General features: G+C 40.6%; 1 protein-coding gene across 4 annotated transcripts in view; it reads left to right on the forward strand.

Moving 5' to 3' along the window:
• The window catches only part of Cav1 (caveolin 1), a 33,067-nt gene extending 20,817 nt beyond the window's left edge, over positions 1-12,250 (forward strand). For all 4 annotated transcript variants that reach the window (NM_031556.3, XM_087656133.1, XM_087656134.1 and 1 more), the window contains 1 exon segment: positions 10,040-12,250. In NM_031556.3, the coding sequence (NP_113744.2) occupies positions 10,040-10,381 (342 nt within the window). In that variant the 3' untranslated portion in view covers positions 10,382-12,250.
• Positions 12,251-15,728: the final 3,478 nt, after the last annotated feature.

Raw genomic sequence — 15,728 nt, forward strand, 5'->3', positions numbered from 1 at the left:
AGAAAACTGGATGCCTCAGTAGTCAAACAGGTGCTAAAGGAGCAGGAAGATTTCTGGAGGGCTGCTAGTATCCTGTCCACATTGGAAGGTCTAAGAAACTGGAGTTGGATATACTCAGGAAGGAGAAAATGCTAGCAGGCAATGTTGCTTTTCCTTCAGATCTGTTTATGTCTCAATCACCATTGGATGGAACCACCCAGCTTGAGCCAGTTAATCCTCTCTGCCTAAGGTGTGTGTTGGATTATAAACCTTAGGTTAATTGTAAATCCTATTAAGGTAACAATTAAGATCCGCGATCAGATTTAGTTACAAGCTCAAGCCATTTGAGGCATCTGGGTGGATAGTGTTACACAAACACTGAACACGGTCTAATTATTTCTTTGAGATTATGTGGATTGTAGAAAGTTTAAGATAATGTATTTCCTTCTCATACACTTATATACTTTAGCCTCAGCCCAAAAATTTAAGAAATTGTGTATCTATCCACTCTACATGTTTCTATATAGGTACGAAAGTTGAGTTGTCTAATATAAAAGACATAAAGTAAAAAACAACATGAAAGGGGCTTGCATTAGAATTGGATTCATTGTCTATCTCTTCATATCCAGTTATCTTCAAATTTAGAAATGTATAGCAACAATTATCCATCATTTTACATTTTCTGTGTGGTGTGACTTAGCTCAGGGTCTCTCACCAGGCGCAATCCAGCTGTCAGTACTAAATCCCCACAAAGCCAAACTGGGGGAGGTGTCACATCCGACTTATCAACATGGTTAGTGACTCATCCTTTCCTCTCAAGCTGCTGGACTGAGGTTTCCAGTGTCTCAAGAGTTGCTAGCTGGGGCCTCCTCTAGATCTTGCCCATGCCATCCCCTGAGAAGGGGACCCAATCACGGCAGTTAACTTCCAACAGAGCAAGCCAGAGAGCAAGAATAGCACACAAGAGAAAACATTATGGTGCTTTCTAAATTCTTCAGAGACTCCCCAGCACATTTGAAGGACAATCTGGAAAGAAACCCGTGACATCCACTTTAAACACTATTGTATTTTAACTTCATTTTTATAAATGAAAAACTGATTGGGCTGCTTCATTCATAGCTAACTTGTCGTTCTGATATTAATGTAAAGTAAACATCTCCTGAATAAAGCTTGGCTAAAATCTGTAGGAATTTGTGGCAGTGTGGAAAGGAAAGGTAGAGGCCAGACATGTTTCTAAATGTGCACGTACTATGCCTAGCAACAGAGAGGTGTGTTCTGGGAATGAAACCTAGAGCGGTGGTTTACACTGATGTGTGAACACACCACATGGGAGAAGCTAAGTGGTGGGTATCTCTGGCATTGTTTCCATGTCTGGTCAATGGCAAAAGGAGCATCTTTTCTATCCCTGTGTCCCTTCACTCATTCATGTCACCTCATGGTGATGAGATGACATCACTTTATGGAGTCAGCACATAGTATCCTAAGCAGGATGAAAGGGATCTCCTCATAAGCACTGGTATCTTAAGGCATATGAAGATTTCCTAGGGCCTGGAATGATGGCTGACAACTTGAGAATGGTCACTGTTCTCACAGAGTACTAGAGCTAGACTCTGCCACCCACATATGGTGGCTTGAAACTGCCCGGAAGTTCAGCTTCGGGGAATATGATGTCCTATCCTGGACTCTGCCAACATCTGTACACATGCTAGCATGCACAAACAAGTTCACATGTGCACGCTCGCAGGCGCGCATACACACACAAATAAACAAGCAAATAAAAAAGTAAACAAATACTCCTTAAAAGAAAAGCTCTCTTGACATTTCTGCCCAGCAGACTAACTTAAATCTTATTGGTCAGAACTGAATCACATGTATATTCTCAACAAACCACTCACCAATGTACTACTGTGGCAATGCCAGGTATAAATTAACCATGATATAACTCTGAGATCAGAAGACATTTTCTTTTCTTTTCTTTTCTTCTATTTTTATTAAATTGGGTATTTCTTATTTACATTTTAATTTCTTTTTTTAAATAGTAAATCATTAATTATTAAATAAACATACATAGAATACTTGAAAAGAGTTCATAGTCCCAATTTAAAATCTGCTAAAATGTTATTTATCAAATTGCAACTTCACTATTTCTGGCTTTCAGGTCTATTTTGTTTTTTTTTTTAAATTTATTTAATACTTAATAATAATTCTTTGGCTTCCGGGCAAACATCCCCCTCCCCCCTCCCCTTCCTTATGGGTGTTCCCCTCCCAACCCTCCCCCCATTGCCGCCCTCCCCCCAACAGTCTAGTTCACTGGGAGTTCAGTCTTAGCAGGACCCAGGGCTTCCCCTTCCACTGGTGCTCTTACTAGGATATTCATTGCTACCTATGAGGTCAGAGTCCAGGGTCAGTCCATGTATAGTCTTTAGGTAGTGGCTTAGTCCCTGGAAGCTCTGGTTGGTTGGCATTGTTGTACATATGGGGTCTCGAGCCCCTTCAAGCTCTTCCAGTTCTTTCTCTGATTCCTTCAACGAGGGTCCTATTCTCAGTTCAGTGGTTTGCTGCTGGCATTTGCCTCTGTATTTGCTGTATTCTGGCTGTGTCTCTCAGGAGCGATCTACATCCGGCTCCTGTCAGTCTGCACTTCTTTGCTTCATCCATCTTGTCTAATTGGGTGGCTGTATATGTATGGGCCACATGTGGGGCAGGCTCTGAATGGGTGTTCCTTCAGTCTCTGTTTTAATCTTTGCCTCTCTCTTCCCTGCCAAGGGTATTCTTGTTCCCCTTTTAGAGAAGGAGTAAAGCATTCACATTTTGATCATCCGTCTTGAGTTTCATTTGTTTCTGATTTTGTTACTTTGGACACACTCTCTGGGTCCTCTCGTTAGTCTGGCTAAGGGTTTATCTATCTTGTTGATTTTCTCAAAGAACCAACTTTTGGTTCTGTTGATTCTTTCCATGGTCCTTTTTGTTTCTACCTGGATGATTTCAGCTCTGAGTTTGATTATTTCCTGCATTCTACTCTTCCTGGGTGTATTTGCTTCTTTTTGCTCTAGAGCTTTTAGGTGTGCTGTCAAGCTGCTGACATATGCTCTTTCCTGTTTCTTTCTGCAGGCACACAGCGCTATGAGTTTTCCTCTTAGCACAGCTTTCATTGTGTCCCATAAGTTTGGGTATGTTGTACCTTCATTTTCATTAAATTCTAAAAAGTTTTTAATTTCTTTCTTTATTTCTTCCTTGACTAGGTTATCATTGAGTAGAGCATTGTTCAATTTCCACGTATATGTGGGTATTCTTCCCTTATTGTTATTGAAGACCAGTTTTAGGCCGTGGTGGTCTGATAGCACACATGGGATTATTTCTATCTTTCTGTACCTGTTGAAGCCTGTTTTTTGACCAACTATATGGTCAATTTTGGAGAAAGTACCATGAGGAGCTGAGAAGAAGGTATATCCTTTTGCTTTAGGATAGAATGTTCTATAAATATCCGTTAAGTCCATTTGGCTCATGACTTCTCTTAGTCTGTCTACGTCTCTGTTTAATTTCTGTTTCCATGATCTGTCCATTGATGAGAGTGGGGTGTTGAAATCTCCCACTATTATTGTGTGAGGTGCAATGTGTCTTTTGAGCTTTAGTAAGGTTTCTTTTACGTATGTAGGTGCCCTTGTATTTGGGGCATAGATATTTAGGATTGAGAGTTCATCTTGGTGGATTTTTCCTTTGATGAATATGAAGTGTTCTTCCTTATCTTTTTTGATGACTTTTAATTGAAAATTGATTTTATTTGATATTAGAATGGCCACTCCAGCTTGCTTCTTCTGACCATTTGCTTGGAAAGCTGTTTTCCAGCCTTTCACTCTGAGGTAGTATCTGTCTTTGTCTCTGAGGTGTGTTTCCTGTAGGCAGCAGAATGCAGGGTCCTCGTTGTGTATCCAGTTTGTTAATCTATGTCTTTTTATTGGGGAGTTGAGGCCATTGATGTTGAGAGATATTAAGGAATAGTGATTATTGCTTCCTGTTATATTCATATTTGGATGTGAGGTTATGTTTGTGTGCTTTTCTTCTCTTTGTTTTGTTGCCAATACGATTAGTTTCTTGCTTCTTCTAGGGTATAGCTTGCCTCCTTATGTTGGGCTTTACCATTTATTATCCTTTGTAGTGCTGGATTTGTAGAAAGATATTGTGTAAATTTGGTTTTGTCATGGAATATCTTGGTTTCTCCATCTATGTTAATTGAGAGTTTTGCAGGATACAGTAACCTGGGCTGGCATTTGTGTTCTCTTAGGGTCTGTATGACATCTGTCCAGGATCTTCTGGCCTTCGTAGTTTCTGGCGAAAAGTCTGGTGTGATTCTGATAGGTCTGCCTTTATATGTTACTTGACCTTTTTCCCTTACTGCTTTTAATATTCTTTCTGTATTTTGTGCGTTTGGTGTTTTGACTATTATGTGACGGAAGGTGTTTCTTTTCTGGTCCAATCTATTTGGAGTTCTGTAGGCTTCTTGTATGCCTATGGATATCTCTTTTTTTAGGTTAGGGAAGTTTTCTTCTATGATTTTGTTGAAGATAGTTACTGGTCCTTTGAGCTGGGAGTCTTCACTCTCTTCTATACCTATTATCCTTAGGTTTGATCTTCTCATTGAGTCCTGGATTTCCTGTATGTTTTGGACCAGTAGCTTTTTCTGCTTTACATTATCTTTGACAGTTGAGTCAATGATTTCTATGGAATCTTCTGCTCCTGAGATTCTCTCTTCCATCTCTTGTATTCTGTTGGTGAAGCTTCTATCTACAGCTCCTTGTCTCTTCTTTTGATTTTCTATATCCAGGGTTGTTTCCATGTGTTCTTTCTTGATTGCTTCTATTTCCATTTTTAATTCCTTCAACTGTTTGATTGTGTTTTCCTGGAATTCTTTCAGGGATTTTTGTGTCTCCTCTCTATGGGTTTCTACTTGTTTATTTATGTTTTCCTGGAATTCTTTCAGGGATTTTTGTGACTCCTCTCTATGGGCTTCTACGTGTTTATTTATGATTTCCTGGAATTCTTTCAGGGATTTTTGCGATTCCTCTCTGTAGGCTTCTACTTGTTCTCTAAGGGAGTTCTTCACGTCTTTCTTGAAGTCCTCCAGCATCATGATCAAATATGATTTTGAAACTAGATCTTGCTTTTCTGGTGTGTTTGGATATTCCATGTTTGTTTTGATGGGAGAATTGGGCTCCGATGATGCCATGTAGTCTTGGTTTCTGTTGCTTGGGTTCCTGCGCTTGCCTCTCGCCATCAGATTATCTCTAGTGTTACTTTGTTCTGCTCTTTCTGACAGTGGCTAGACTGTCCTATAAGCCTGTGTGTCAGGAGTGCTGTAGACCTGTTTTCCTGTTTTCTTTCAGCCAGTTATGGGGATAGAGTGTTCTGCTTTCGGGCGTGTAGTTTTTCCTCTCTACAGGTCTTCAGCTGTTCCTGTGGGCCTATGTCTTGAGTTCACCAGGCAGGTCACTTGCAGCAGAAAAGTTGGTCCTACCCGTGGTCCCGAGGCTCAAGTTTGCTCGCGGGGCGCTGCCCACGAGCTCTCTGCGGTGGCAGCAACCAGGAAGATATGCGCCGCCCTTTCCGGGAGCCTCCGCGCACCAGGGTTCCAGATGGCGCCTGGTGTTTTCCTCTGGCCTCCGAGATGTGTGTGCAGAGTGCAGTCTCCTCTGGCTTCCCAGGCGTGTCCGACTCTCTGAAGGTTCAGCTCTCCCTCCCACGGGATTTGGGTGCAGAGAACTGTTTATCCTGTCTGTTTCCTTCAGGTTCCGGCGGTGTCTCAGGCGCAGGGGTCCTGCCGCTCCTGGGCCCTCCCCTATGGGAACCCAGAGGCCTTATACAGTTTCCTCTTGGGCCAGGGATGTGGGCAGGGGTGGGCAGTGTTGGTGGTCTCCTCCACTCTGCAGCCTCGGGAGTGCCCACCTGACCAGGCGGTGAGGTCTCTCTTATTTACATTTTAAATGTTATTCCTTTTCCAGGTTTCTATGCCATTATCCCCCAACCCCTCCCCCTCCCCTTCTATATGGTTGTTCCCCTCCTCATCCACCACCCATTACTCCCAGACCTTTGCTTTACTCATCCTTTCAAACATTGGAACAAATCTTTCTTTTTCTCCATCTTTATTAAATTGGGTATTTCTTATTTCCATTACAATTGTTATTCCCCTTCCTGGTTTCCAGGCCAACATCTCCCTAACCCCTCCCTCTCCCTGCCTATATGGGTGTTCCCCTCCCCATCCTCCCCCCATTGCCGCCCTCCCCCCAACAATCACGTTCACTGGGGGTTCACCCAGGGCTTCCCCTTCCACTGGTGCTCTTCCTAGGATATTCAATGCTACCTATAAGGTCAGAGTCCAGGGTCAGTCCATGTATAGTCTTTAGTTAGTGGCTTAGTCCCTGGAAGCTCTGGTTGGTTGGCATTGTTGTTCATAAGGGGTCTCGAGCCCCTTCAAGCTCTTCCAGTTCTTTCTCTGATTCCTTCAACAGGGGTCCCGTTCTCAGGTCAGTGGTTTGCTGCTGGCATTCGCCTCTGTATTTGACATATTCTGGCTGTGATGAGGCATTTTCAATTACCTAAGTGCTTAAGATTCCTCTGGGACAGCAGTGTCACTGTGTGGGACAGACAGCAGATGGATCTTCAGTGAACATCTTATAGCTGCTTAGTTAGCATTGTGTCCTACACATACATCTAATCATGATAATAATGTAGTGATATACATTTCATATGTTCTAATACAATCACAGTTTTCACTAACAGTATAAAACTATATTTCCCCCACTAAAATCAAATGTGGAAACATTGTTGTACATACAACCACAAAGGTACTTAAATTCGTCTTGACTGTCTCTTGTTCAGAAAAAAAAATGGTCCACATTTGAAGAAAAAAAATATGATTGTGGTTCTTTCATTCCTATATACCTGCAAACTCTGACCAGATTTGAGCTTCAAACCAATCTCTTGTTCACATGGACAATTGGTTGTCATTTCTGGGATAATCAGTAATAGATCTTCCCTGTACTGAACGCAATGGGCCATTGTACTCTTTGTACACTTTGCATGTTTTGTTCACTTTGTACACTTTGTTCACTCAACCAGTTGTGTGCTCCCAGGATATTTGTAAATCACTATGCATTGTGTATCTTTTGAACCCAGATTTCAATTTTACTGATAATTTTGCATTTTTGACTTTTTCAGTTTTGCTCTTGAAATAATGACATTTTTAAGAAATTAAAAAAAAGATATATTTTAAAGGAATTGAAAGAAAACTTTTAATTTCTCGTTTTCATTGCTTTGGGAAGAATTTATTATTATAACCTTGCAAATAGACAATGATAAATAAGTTGGACAGAAACGTCGTTCAAGTATTGGTCCAATTTCCCTTATACCCCACCACTTTTCACTATGTGAGTGCGTGTGTCTGTGTGTCTGTGTGTCTGTGTATCTGTGTGTTAGAGGACATATCAGAGGTTGTTTCTCCAAACCCACTCATCTATTTTTATTAAGGACAAACTCTCTCACTGTCTTAAACTCCCCAATTAGACTAGTGTGGCTGGCTTGCTGAGCCCTATGTCTGGTGTGGGCTTTGGTTTGTTCGTTTGCTTGCTTGCTTGCTTGTTTACTCTTAGTTTTTTAGTGTGTTCTGAAGACCAAACTCATGCCTTTGTGCTTGCACCTGAGCTATCTGAATTCTACAATCTGTTAAACACACACACACACACACACACACACACACACACACACACACACGTAAATATTTACCTCAATCTAGTTCTAAATGAACTGAGGAAAAATACAATAAAAATAAATCCATTTAACTTCATTTACAAAATTGCAATGAAACCATTTTGCATATTATACTATTAGGACATTGGGCAATAGAGAAAGAAACAGAATGTTCTAGAAAACAAACTTTAAGACTGGTAAGCGTCATGTACTTTCTCCAAAGATATTTTGGTGTGCTAAATCAAAGGTGGCTCTTTGGCACTGAGTCGCAGACTGAAGGAACCTAAGCTCTAGCCTAGACTCTGGGCTCTGCCGGGCTGCAGCTGGTCAACATCAGTTTCTGTGGATTTCAAACTATGCTAGAGCCCCTCACATAGCAGTTTCTTTCTCTGCCTTCCTCATGAGAGTTGCCTTTATTCTTGTGCTTCATTTAGTTTATCTAAAGCCTAAGAAGTAACTGCAAGTGGGAAGGTGAAAAGGACTTTATCTAACTAGGATCCCCTATTGCTGTGCCTGCTTCTGTCTTTAGAAAGTTGCCATTTGTCTTTGTTTTGTAAAGTGACAGGAACCTACTGTTCCAGGTCACCAATGCAAAGAAGCACTTGTAAGTGCTATGTGACTGCAAGTTTGGCTGATTGTTATCCCAGTGGCTTCCTAAAAGGGACTTCTGAAGCATATATGATTCTTGGAGCATTGGTATTTGTCGTGATCGTTACCAGAATCTATATTCTCAATTTATCTAATTCTAAAGTGAGGTTCTGTCCTGTTAAATTTTTTTCTCTCTAATGTTCTCCTTGCTCTAATGTCATGTGTGTTCTCCATAACAGTTTGATCTGGAGTTCAGAGGTCATCCTTTGTTCCTCTCTTGGAAATAACCAAGTCCTAAGAGTTTTTGTCATAATGTCCAGGAACTAGTTTCTCTTTGATCTCTTATTTCCTTTCCACCATTTTTCTCCTTTCTCACTTCCTTCCTTCTTTCTTTCTTCCTTTTTTTCAATAACCACTTTCTCATCTTGACTGTGCCATCTTCACTTGGGCTGTGCCACAGTCTCCTTGTTGGTTTCCTTTCCCTTTAGTCCAACACACACACACACACACACACACACACACACACACACACACATCCCCCTCTCAAACATCATTCACACACACCTCAGACACACACAAACAACTCAGCACACATATAACTCAGGCACACACACACACACACCTCTCAAACACACACATACACACATTCACACACACACACACACACACACACCTCTCAAACACACACATACACACATAAACATTCACACACACAAACAACTCAGGCACGCATATAACTCAGACACACACACACACACACACACCTCTCAAGCACACACATGTACACATTCACACATACCTCAGACACACACACCCAAGCAACTCAGGCACGCATATAACTCAGACACACACACACACACACACACACACCTCTCAAACACACACATACACACATTCATACACACCTTAGACACACACACACAAACAGCTCAGGCATGCACATAACTCAGACACACAAACACACACTCTTACATAATCACATGCATTGTCACATTGATCTGAAGAAACTCTGTAACTGTAGTTGCTCTTTCCTACTCTAACATCTTCATAGACCTTCATTATATGGAAAACAATGCCCATTCTAGCCTCAACCTGTCTCTCTGATGTGTTCACTCTGGTCACCTCTGCCTGGGACACTCCTGAGTCTCATTCTTGCTTGCTCCTGAGGCTTGGCTGCCAGCATTGCCACGTACCTTCCTTTCTCCATCACATACATTTCCAAAGCTCTGCTTTACCACCTACAGTCATCTCCGTGCCTCAGCCCATAGTGTCCTAACTCCCTGAAAGGATTCTGTTAATCCTGTTACAAAAGTCATTAATGGATTTGTCTGATTCGAAATGTGTCTAGTACTTAATACTGGATTATGATTGTCTTTGAGGGCAGTAAAAACTTAGGTCACACTCTTTACCTCTTCCTGAGTGTTGGGTGTCCTTACTCATGTTTCTGAGTTTCGCTTTACCTCACATCCATTTGTCCTGAAAGCTGTAATCCTCAACTGAAGACATAGTCAAGAAGTATCTGACATGTATGTTAAAATGCTTCTCAGCTCCACCCTAGAATGATCAGATCTGAGAACCCATGTGTTCATGTCCCCAGTGAGGCCCAAGGAGGCAGAAGCAGTTGACGGCTGTGGATCGCCTTGCACAGGGCTGGCACACAAATAACCATGCCATGTGGTATTTTCCCCTTTTCTTCTATTCGCACTCACGGTTTGCCCCTTCTTTCTTTCAGATTGACTTTGAAGATGTGATTGCGGAACCAGAAGGGACACACAGTTTCGACGGCATCTGGAAGGCCAGCTTCACCACCTTCACTGTGACAAAATATTGGTTTTACCGCTTGCTGTCTACCATCTTCGGCATCCCTATGGCGCTCATCTGGGGCATCTACTTTGCCATCCTCTCTTTCCTGCACATCTGGGCAGTTGTACCGTGCATCAAGAGCTTCCTGATTGAGATTCAGTGCATCAGCCGTGTCTATTCCATCTACGTCCACACCTTCTGTGATCCACTCTTTGAAGCGATTGGCAAGATATTCAGCAATATCCGCATCAGCACGCAGAAAGAGATATAAGTGACATTTCAGGGATGGAAGGCTTTTCTCCCCCTTACTATTCCCTTGGTGCCAATTCCAAGTTGCTATCACAGCCGTGATTTCTGAATGGTTTGTCTTGGTCAAGAACAAAGAATTCATTCCCTCCATTTTCATGTATACTGCTTGTCTCTCCTGAGCTACTGCATCTATTTTTGACAGTCTGGAATGTTTAAACCCATTCCTGCTCTCCCGTTCCTTTGTGGATCATTGTTTCATTGGCTAAAATATGAATATGTTGTTGAAAGATACTTTGAGAAAAAATAGGAAGACTGGGAGGCGGAGGATGAGTGCCAACACCCTCGACTGCCTGCTCTAGGCGATGAGGTTATAGAAAGGGAAGAGTTTCAGGATATGGCTGTGTGTGTAGGGGGCATGAAGGCAGATTATAAACAAATATATCCCAGCTGCCTAAGGAGTTGGTTGCTGTCCTCACTCTTAACAATCCAGTGGGATCTAGTGATCAACATCAGTTTGGAGACTCTAATCTTCATGCTCATGTATTCATCCTGACATTTTAACTTGTTATTCTGTGTGACCGAATACTTGTTATACCTAGAATACGACCTAAGTGCCTTCTGATTTCTCATGATTTCTTTTCAAACAGGGTCTAAGTCATCTACTTGCATTTTGCCAGAAGCTCTCCGGAAAACAAAGCATACAAAATCTACTTGCTATTTCTCTGTACTTGTTTCTGACTCTGAGACACAGAACCTGTTGAAGTTGATCTCTGCGCTTGGTTTTGTAGCGTCTTTCTCTATACTAAGCCCAGTCAACATTAACCCAGTGAAATGATTCAAAGCAGACAAACGGGGCTGAGACCTCCCTGGAAGAAATAGGAGCCAACTTTACTGGCCACTCAGCACTGAATGAGGCCCTCGGGTCTATTCAGTTTCACTTATTTTCAAGAATAATCACACATTCCCGACTCTTACGCTAACCCCTCACCAGGATGGTTTAGTGACCAACCAAGATGGCTTAATGACCAACCAGGATGGTTTAGGGACTCAACCCTGTGCTCCCTTTTCAGCTGATGAGTGAGCCTTCAGGGAGGGGTGTCAAAAAACGAGTCTGCCAAAGCAAGATTGCCAAACCTGTTGCAAACGCAACCCCCTTCTAGGCATAGCACAAGTAATAGTCTGTAACGCTGCGAAGCCTGACCTCTCCCCCTGCCAGGAGCCTTTGGCCTAACTCAAGCACCATTTTATTCAGAGAGAAGATGGGGGAGGGGTGGTAACAAAAGCTTGAGGTAATGTTCTTGCTGGAATAAGTTCAAGTCTTTCTGAACCCAAACTGTGGAATTTCACCTGTGTACCTGAGTCTCCAGAATCCTGCCTGCCTGGGACACCCAAAAGGCTTTTATTCCCCCTGCTCACATGACAGCTCTGCCCTTGGGGATATTTTTAAGACTGCAGATAGGCCTTTGTTTTCACTTTCATACATTTATTGGAACTCTGCTTGACTTGTGTACTCCTTCAGTTTTGCTGACACTTTACCAACCCGCTACCTATTTTGATTGTTCCCATTTGAAACAGACACTGGCATGGCCACAGTTTGACTTTTTAAACTGTGTACATAACTGAAAATGTACTAGACTGTATACCTGTTTAAATGTAGAGATATCCTTTATCTTTATATAAGGAAAATCACTTGGGAAGTGGTTCTACGTTTCAGTCTTTAAACTGTGTTCCAAGACATGTCTGTTCTTCCTAGATACTCAGTCTTATGCAAGTCAATTGCTGATCCAAAAGGTTACTGAAATTTTATATGCTTACTGATATTTTACACTTTTTTATGCTGCATGTCCTATAAAGATTTCAAATCTGCACAATAAAATTGTTTAACAGTAAAGCAGTTTTAGTGTGTGTGTCTGTCTCTCTGTCTGTACGTAGTAAGTATGTGTACAATGAGTATTTGCATGTTTGTATTATGTTTGGGGATAGCAAACATAATATTAAAAATTAATTTAAGTGAGATACTTCTGCTAAAAGTCATTGATTGCTATTCATGGATTACGTCAAATAGTTTAGTTATAACTGGTAACTATTTAAAGCCATTTTAGTAATTTATACAATGATTTATTATCTATTACTCTGAGTCCCAATAATCATATGTCATGGATATTAATATTGTCATCTGGTTCCACCTAAATTTACATTTGTAATTCTGTATTAAAGTGTTCTAAAGACTCAAGCCCACAGGATAGAGATAGAAATGATAAAGATGGAGAAAGCATTTATCAAAAGAACTTAGCTTTATATTTGGGATACTGGCAATTTCTAGAAGGTGAGCTATGGATCCAGCTCAGGGGCCTATGAGACCCAGGCTCAAGAAAAGCTAGTGTCTGGTTTTCTTGAAAACTACTGTCTGGTTTCCACTGAAAATAGTGGGAGGAACTGATGTACCATTTAGAAGGATTCAAACAGGAGGATCTCCATCTGACTTGAGGAAATGTCAACTTCTTGTTCTATTCAGACTTTCAGCTGATTGAATGAGGTCTACTCATGTGGAGGAGGGCAATTTGCTTTATTCAGTCTAGCAATTGAAATAGCAATGCCATTCAAACCGTTCTTGAAGGAACCATGACATAATGGTTGACCAGATATCCGGACATTTCAAGGTACAGTCAATTTGACAAATGAAATGAACCAGTACAGCTAGCTTCCAAATTCAATCTAGTTTTTAAAAATCTCTAATTTCTCTCAGTTAAGAAAAATGCATGAACATTACCTGGTTCCTCTCTTTTCTCAGAAAGCATGGGAGCTTCTCAGCTGCCAGTTCTGCATAGAAAATAAATTTATGCATCTATTTGTTTCCACTGCACACACCCTGATCATCACCATTTGATCCAGGCAGAAGTGAGACTTCCACTTAAAGGAGAACAAGTGAAGTGTCCTTAGACAGTATCTTTCTGTTTGTGATATGAATGTCTCATTGTTTACATATGAGAAAATCACACTGTAGCTTGGTTCAGCCACAGCCATGAAACAGGTCAATCACTGAGTATACACACAGCTGCACAGCTTGGAAGATTTTGGGTCCATATTGACAATAAGCAGATTCATATATCACACACTTATATATTTCCATATATAGAAATACATTTTGATCCAGGGAACTTGAGCTCAGTCTGAATAGCTCACTCATACCTTCCCTGACATAAGTACTGATTTTCAAATATTTTATCTTTCAAATTGTCCACATTTTGAGGGTATAAGAAATGAAGGACGATAGCCTTAATATGACAAAGGAGTAAGGCCACAAAAGGAAAGATTTGCTTTATGAATGCATGAGGTACTAAATATATACAGCATTAAATTTCTATATATCAGAAACATTCAAAATAAATGGCAAAGAGATTTGCTGCATATTTAAAATATGTAATCCTTAGATTTATAATATACTTGAAATATAAATTCAATATAATTTCCTAAATTAAGATTATGAACATGACAATTTTAAAGGCATAAAAATTTACATACACATGATAATAATAAAACTTAAAATTTACAAGGTATATTTAATTATTTTGTGAAGTTTTCTGGTAATTTTGAATTAAAAACAGAAAGGGAGCATTTAATTAAAATATAATATTACTTTTGATTTCTATCGGATACTTATTTTTATTACATACATAAAATACTGGAAACTAGAACAGTCTATAAAACTGTTCCCATTTTATAGTAAGATCTACAAAGTATGGTGAGTCTATAGTCTTCATAGCTAATGTCCTGTAATATTGCTCCTACCCTGTGTATCACCCAACAAACTTCTGTTCCCTCCAGTCCTCCTTCCTGCTCTGTGTGCTGTCAGAGGCCTAAGGCTTCCTGCTCCCATGATCTTGCAGAATCTTTCTGTCTATTTTGAATATAGTTTTAAAAGAATTTATCAAATGAGTAGAGTTCAAGTCAACAATAGTTAAAAATACGATGATCCCTATGTATCACATCTATATACTTCAATTGCATTCGTTTGCACACTTCTAACAGCCTTCCACAGTGCGTTCTATCATATCATTTCAATTATAGAGACTTTGAGCTGTGATTCTGAAGAGTCAAGCAATTGATCCAGGTTCACGCAGCTAGTAACTTACAAAGTCAAGATTATGAACACATGGATCTCCCAGAGCTGCTCACTGAGCAATGGCATGAATTCATACAGTTAGCAACTGATTATGGTGAGAAACTGAAAGTAAGGTGGATCTACGTGACGAACAAGTGCTGGTTAACATTTCAGACTTCAACAAAAATACAAATAAAGTACTTTGCATCTAAATATAAAAGTAAAACTGAGCCTATAAATCTATCAAAATCATTTTTAAGGGCTTAAAATCAGTAGATAGAGCCTAAGTCTCACCATAAGTTCTTTTTTTTTCTCTTGTATATTTTATGTATTTACATTTTAAATGCTATCCCCCTTTTCCCCTCTCCCATACCTCCTGGTGAGGTAGAGCATACTCAGACCCTGGAAATGTCAGAGATTTGAGACCAGCATGAATAGAACTAACTCTCCCTGTTTCCACACCTGCTTTGGGGCACATAACCATGACCTCCAACTAGGTGATCACAAACAGTCAGTCGTGTACCCAGTACCTGGAATACCTCTTCGCGTCAACGAGGCATCTCATTGGCCTTCAGCCAATGACCTTTCCTTCCTGGATAGTTCCATGCCCTTCCCCAAAATAACACCCCAAATAAAGGGTGGGGTTCAAGCCCATCCCCAATAAATAAATACAAAGAAGCTAAGAACATCCAGAAAGCTACTTCATTAGAGATCATCCAGAAAGGCCTTTGCCTAAAGGAGCCAAAACACTAAGACTCTAGAAGAAAGCCTTCTCTCTCCTCACCTCTCCCTCCCAGATGGCATATCAGCAGCACCCAGACACTGCTGGAGGAGAGACACCACATAATGTTACTTGCATATTTTGTTTTGGGGGCTGACCATTTGGTATTGGATAACCAATTCATGAGCTCTTCTCCAGGGAAAGCTATTTCCCCTGCTCACAGTATTCCTTAGCTGCCTGTAATACTTTGTATAGGGTTGAGCTCTGTAGTTTTTTGCATAGGGCTCTGGAAAAATAGAATTTAAGACTAAACAATTAATTCGAAAGACTCAGTGCATAACTATAGAAGATTCTATAGATATATGATAAATGTTAGATGGATGGATAGATAGATAGATAGATAGATAGATAGATAGATAGATAGATAGATAGATGATAGATAGATAGACTTGATGAGTTATCTGCATAGTTTAAAGTTTCCTCTGCTAGATATTTACACAGCATTACCATTCTTGCCTGAAGAATTCATTTCCAGTCTTTCCCTTC

The sequence above is a fragment of the Rattus norvegicus genome, chromosome 4, assembly GCF_021556685.1.
Source record: "Rattus norvegicus strain SHRSP/BbbUtx chromosome 4, alternate assembly SHRSP_T2T, whole genome shotgun sequence".
Classification (NCBI taxonomy): Eukaryota; Metazoa; Chordata; class Mammalia; order Rodentia; family Muridae; genus Rattus; species Rattus norvegicus.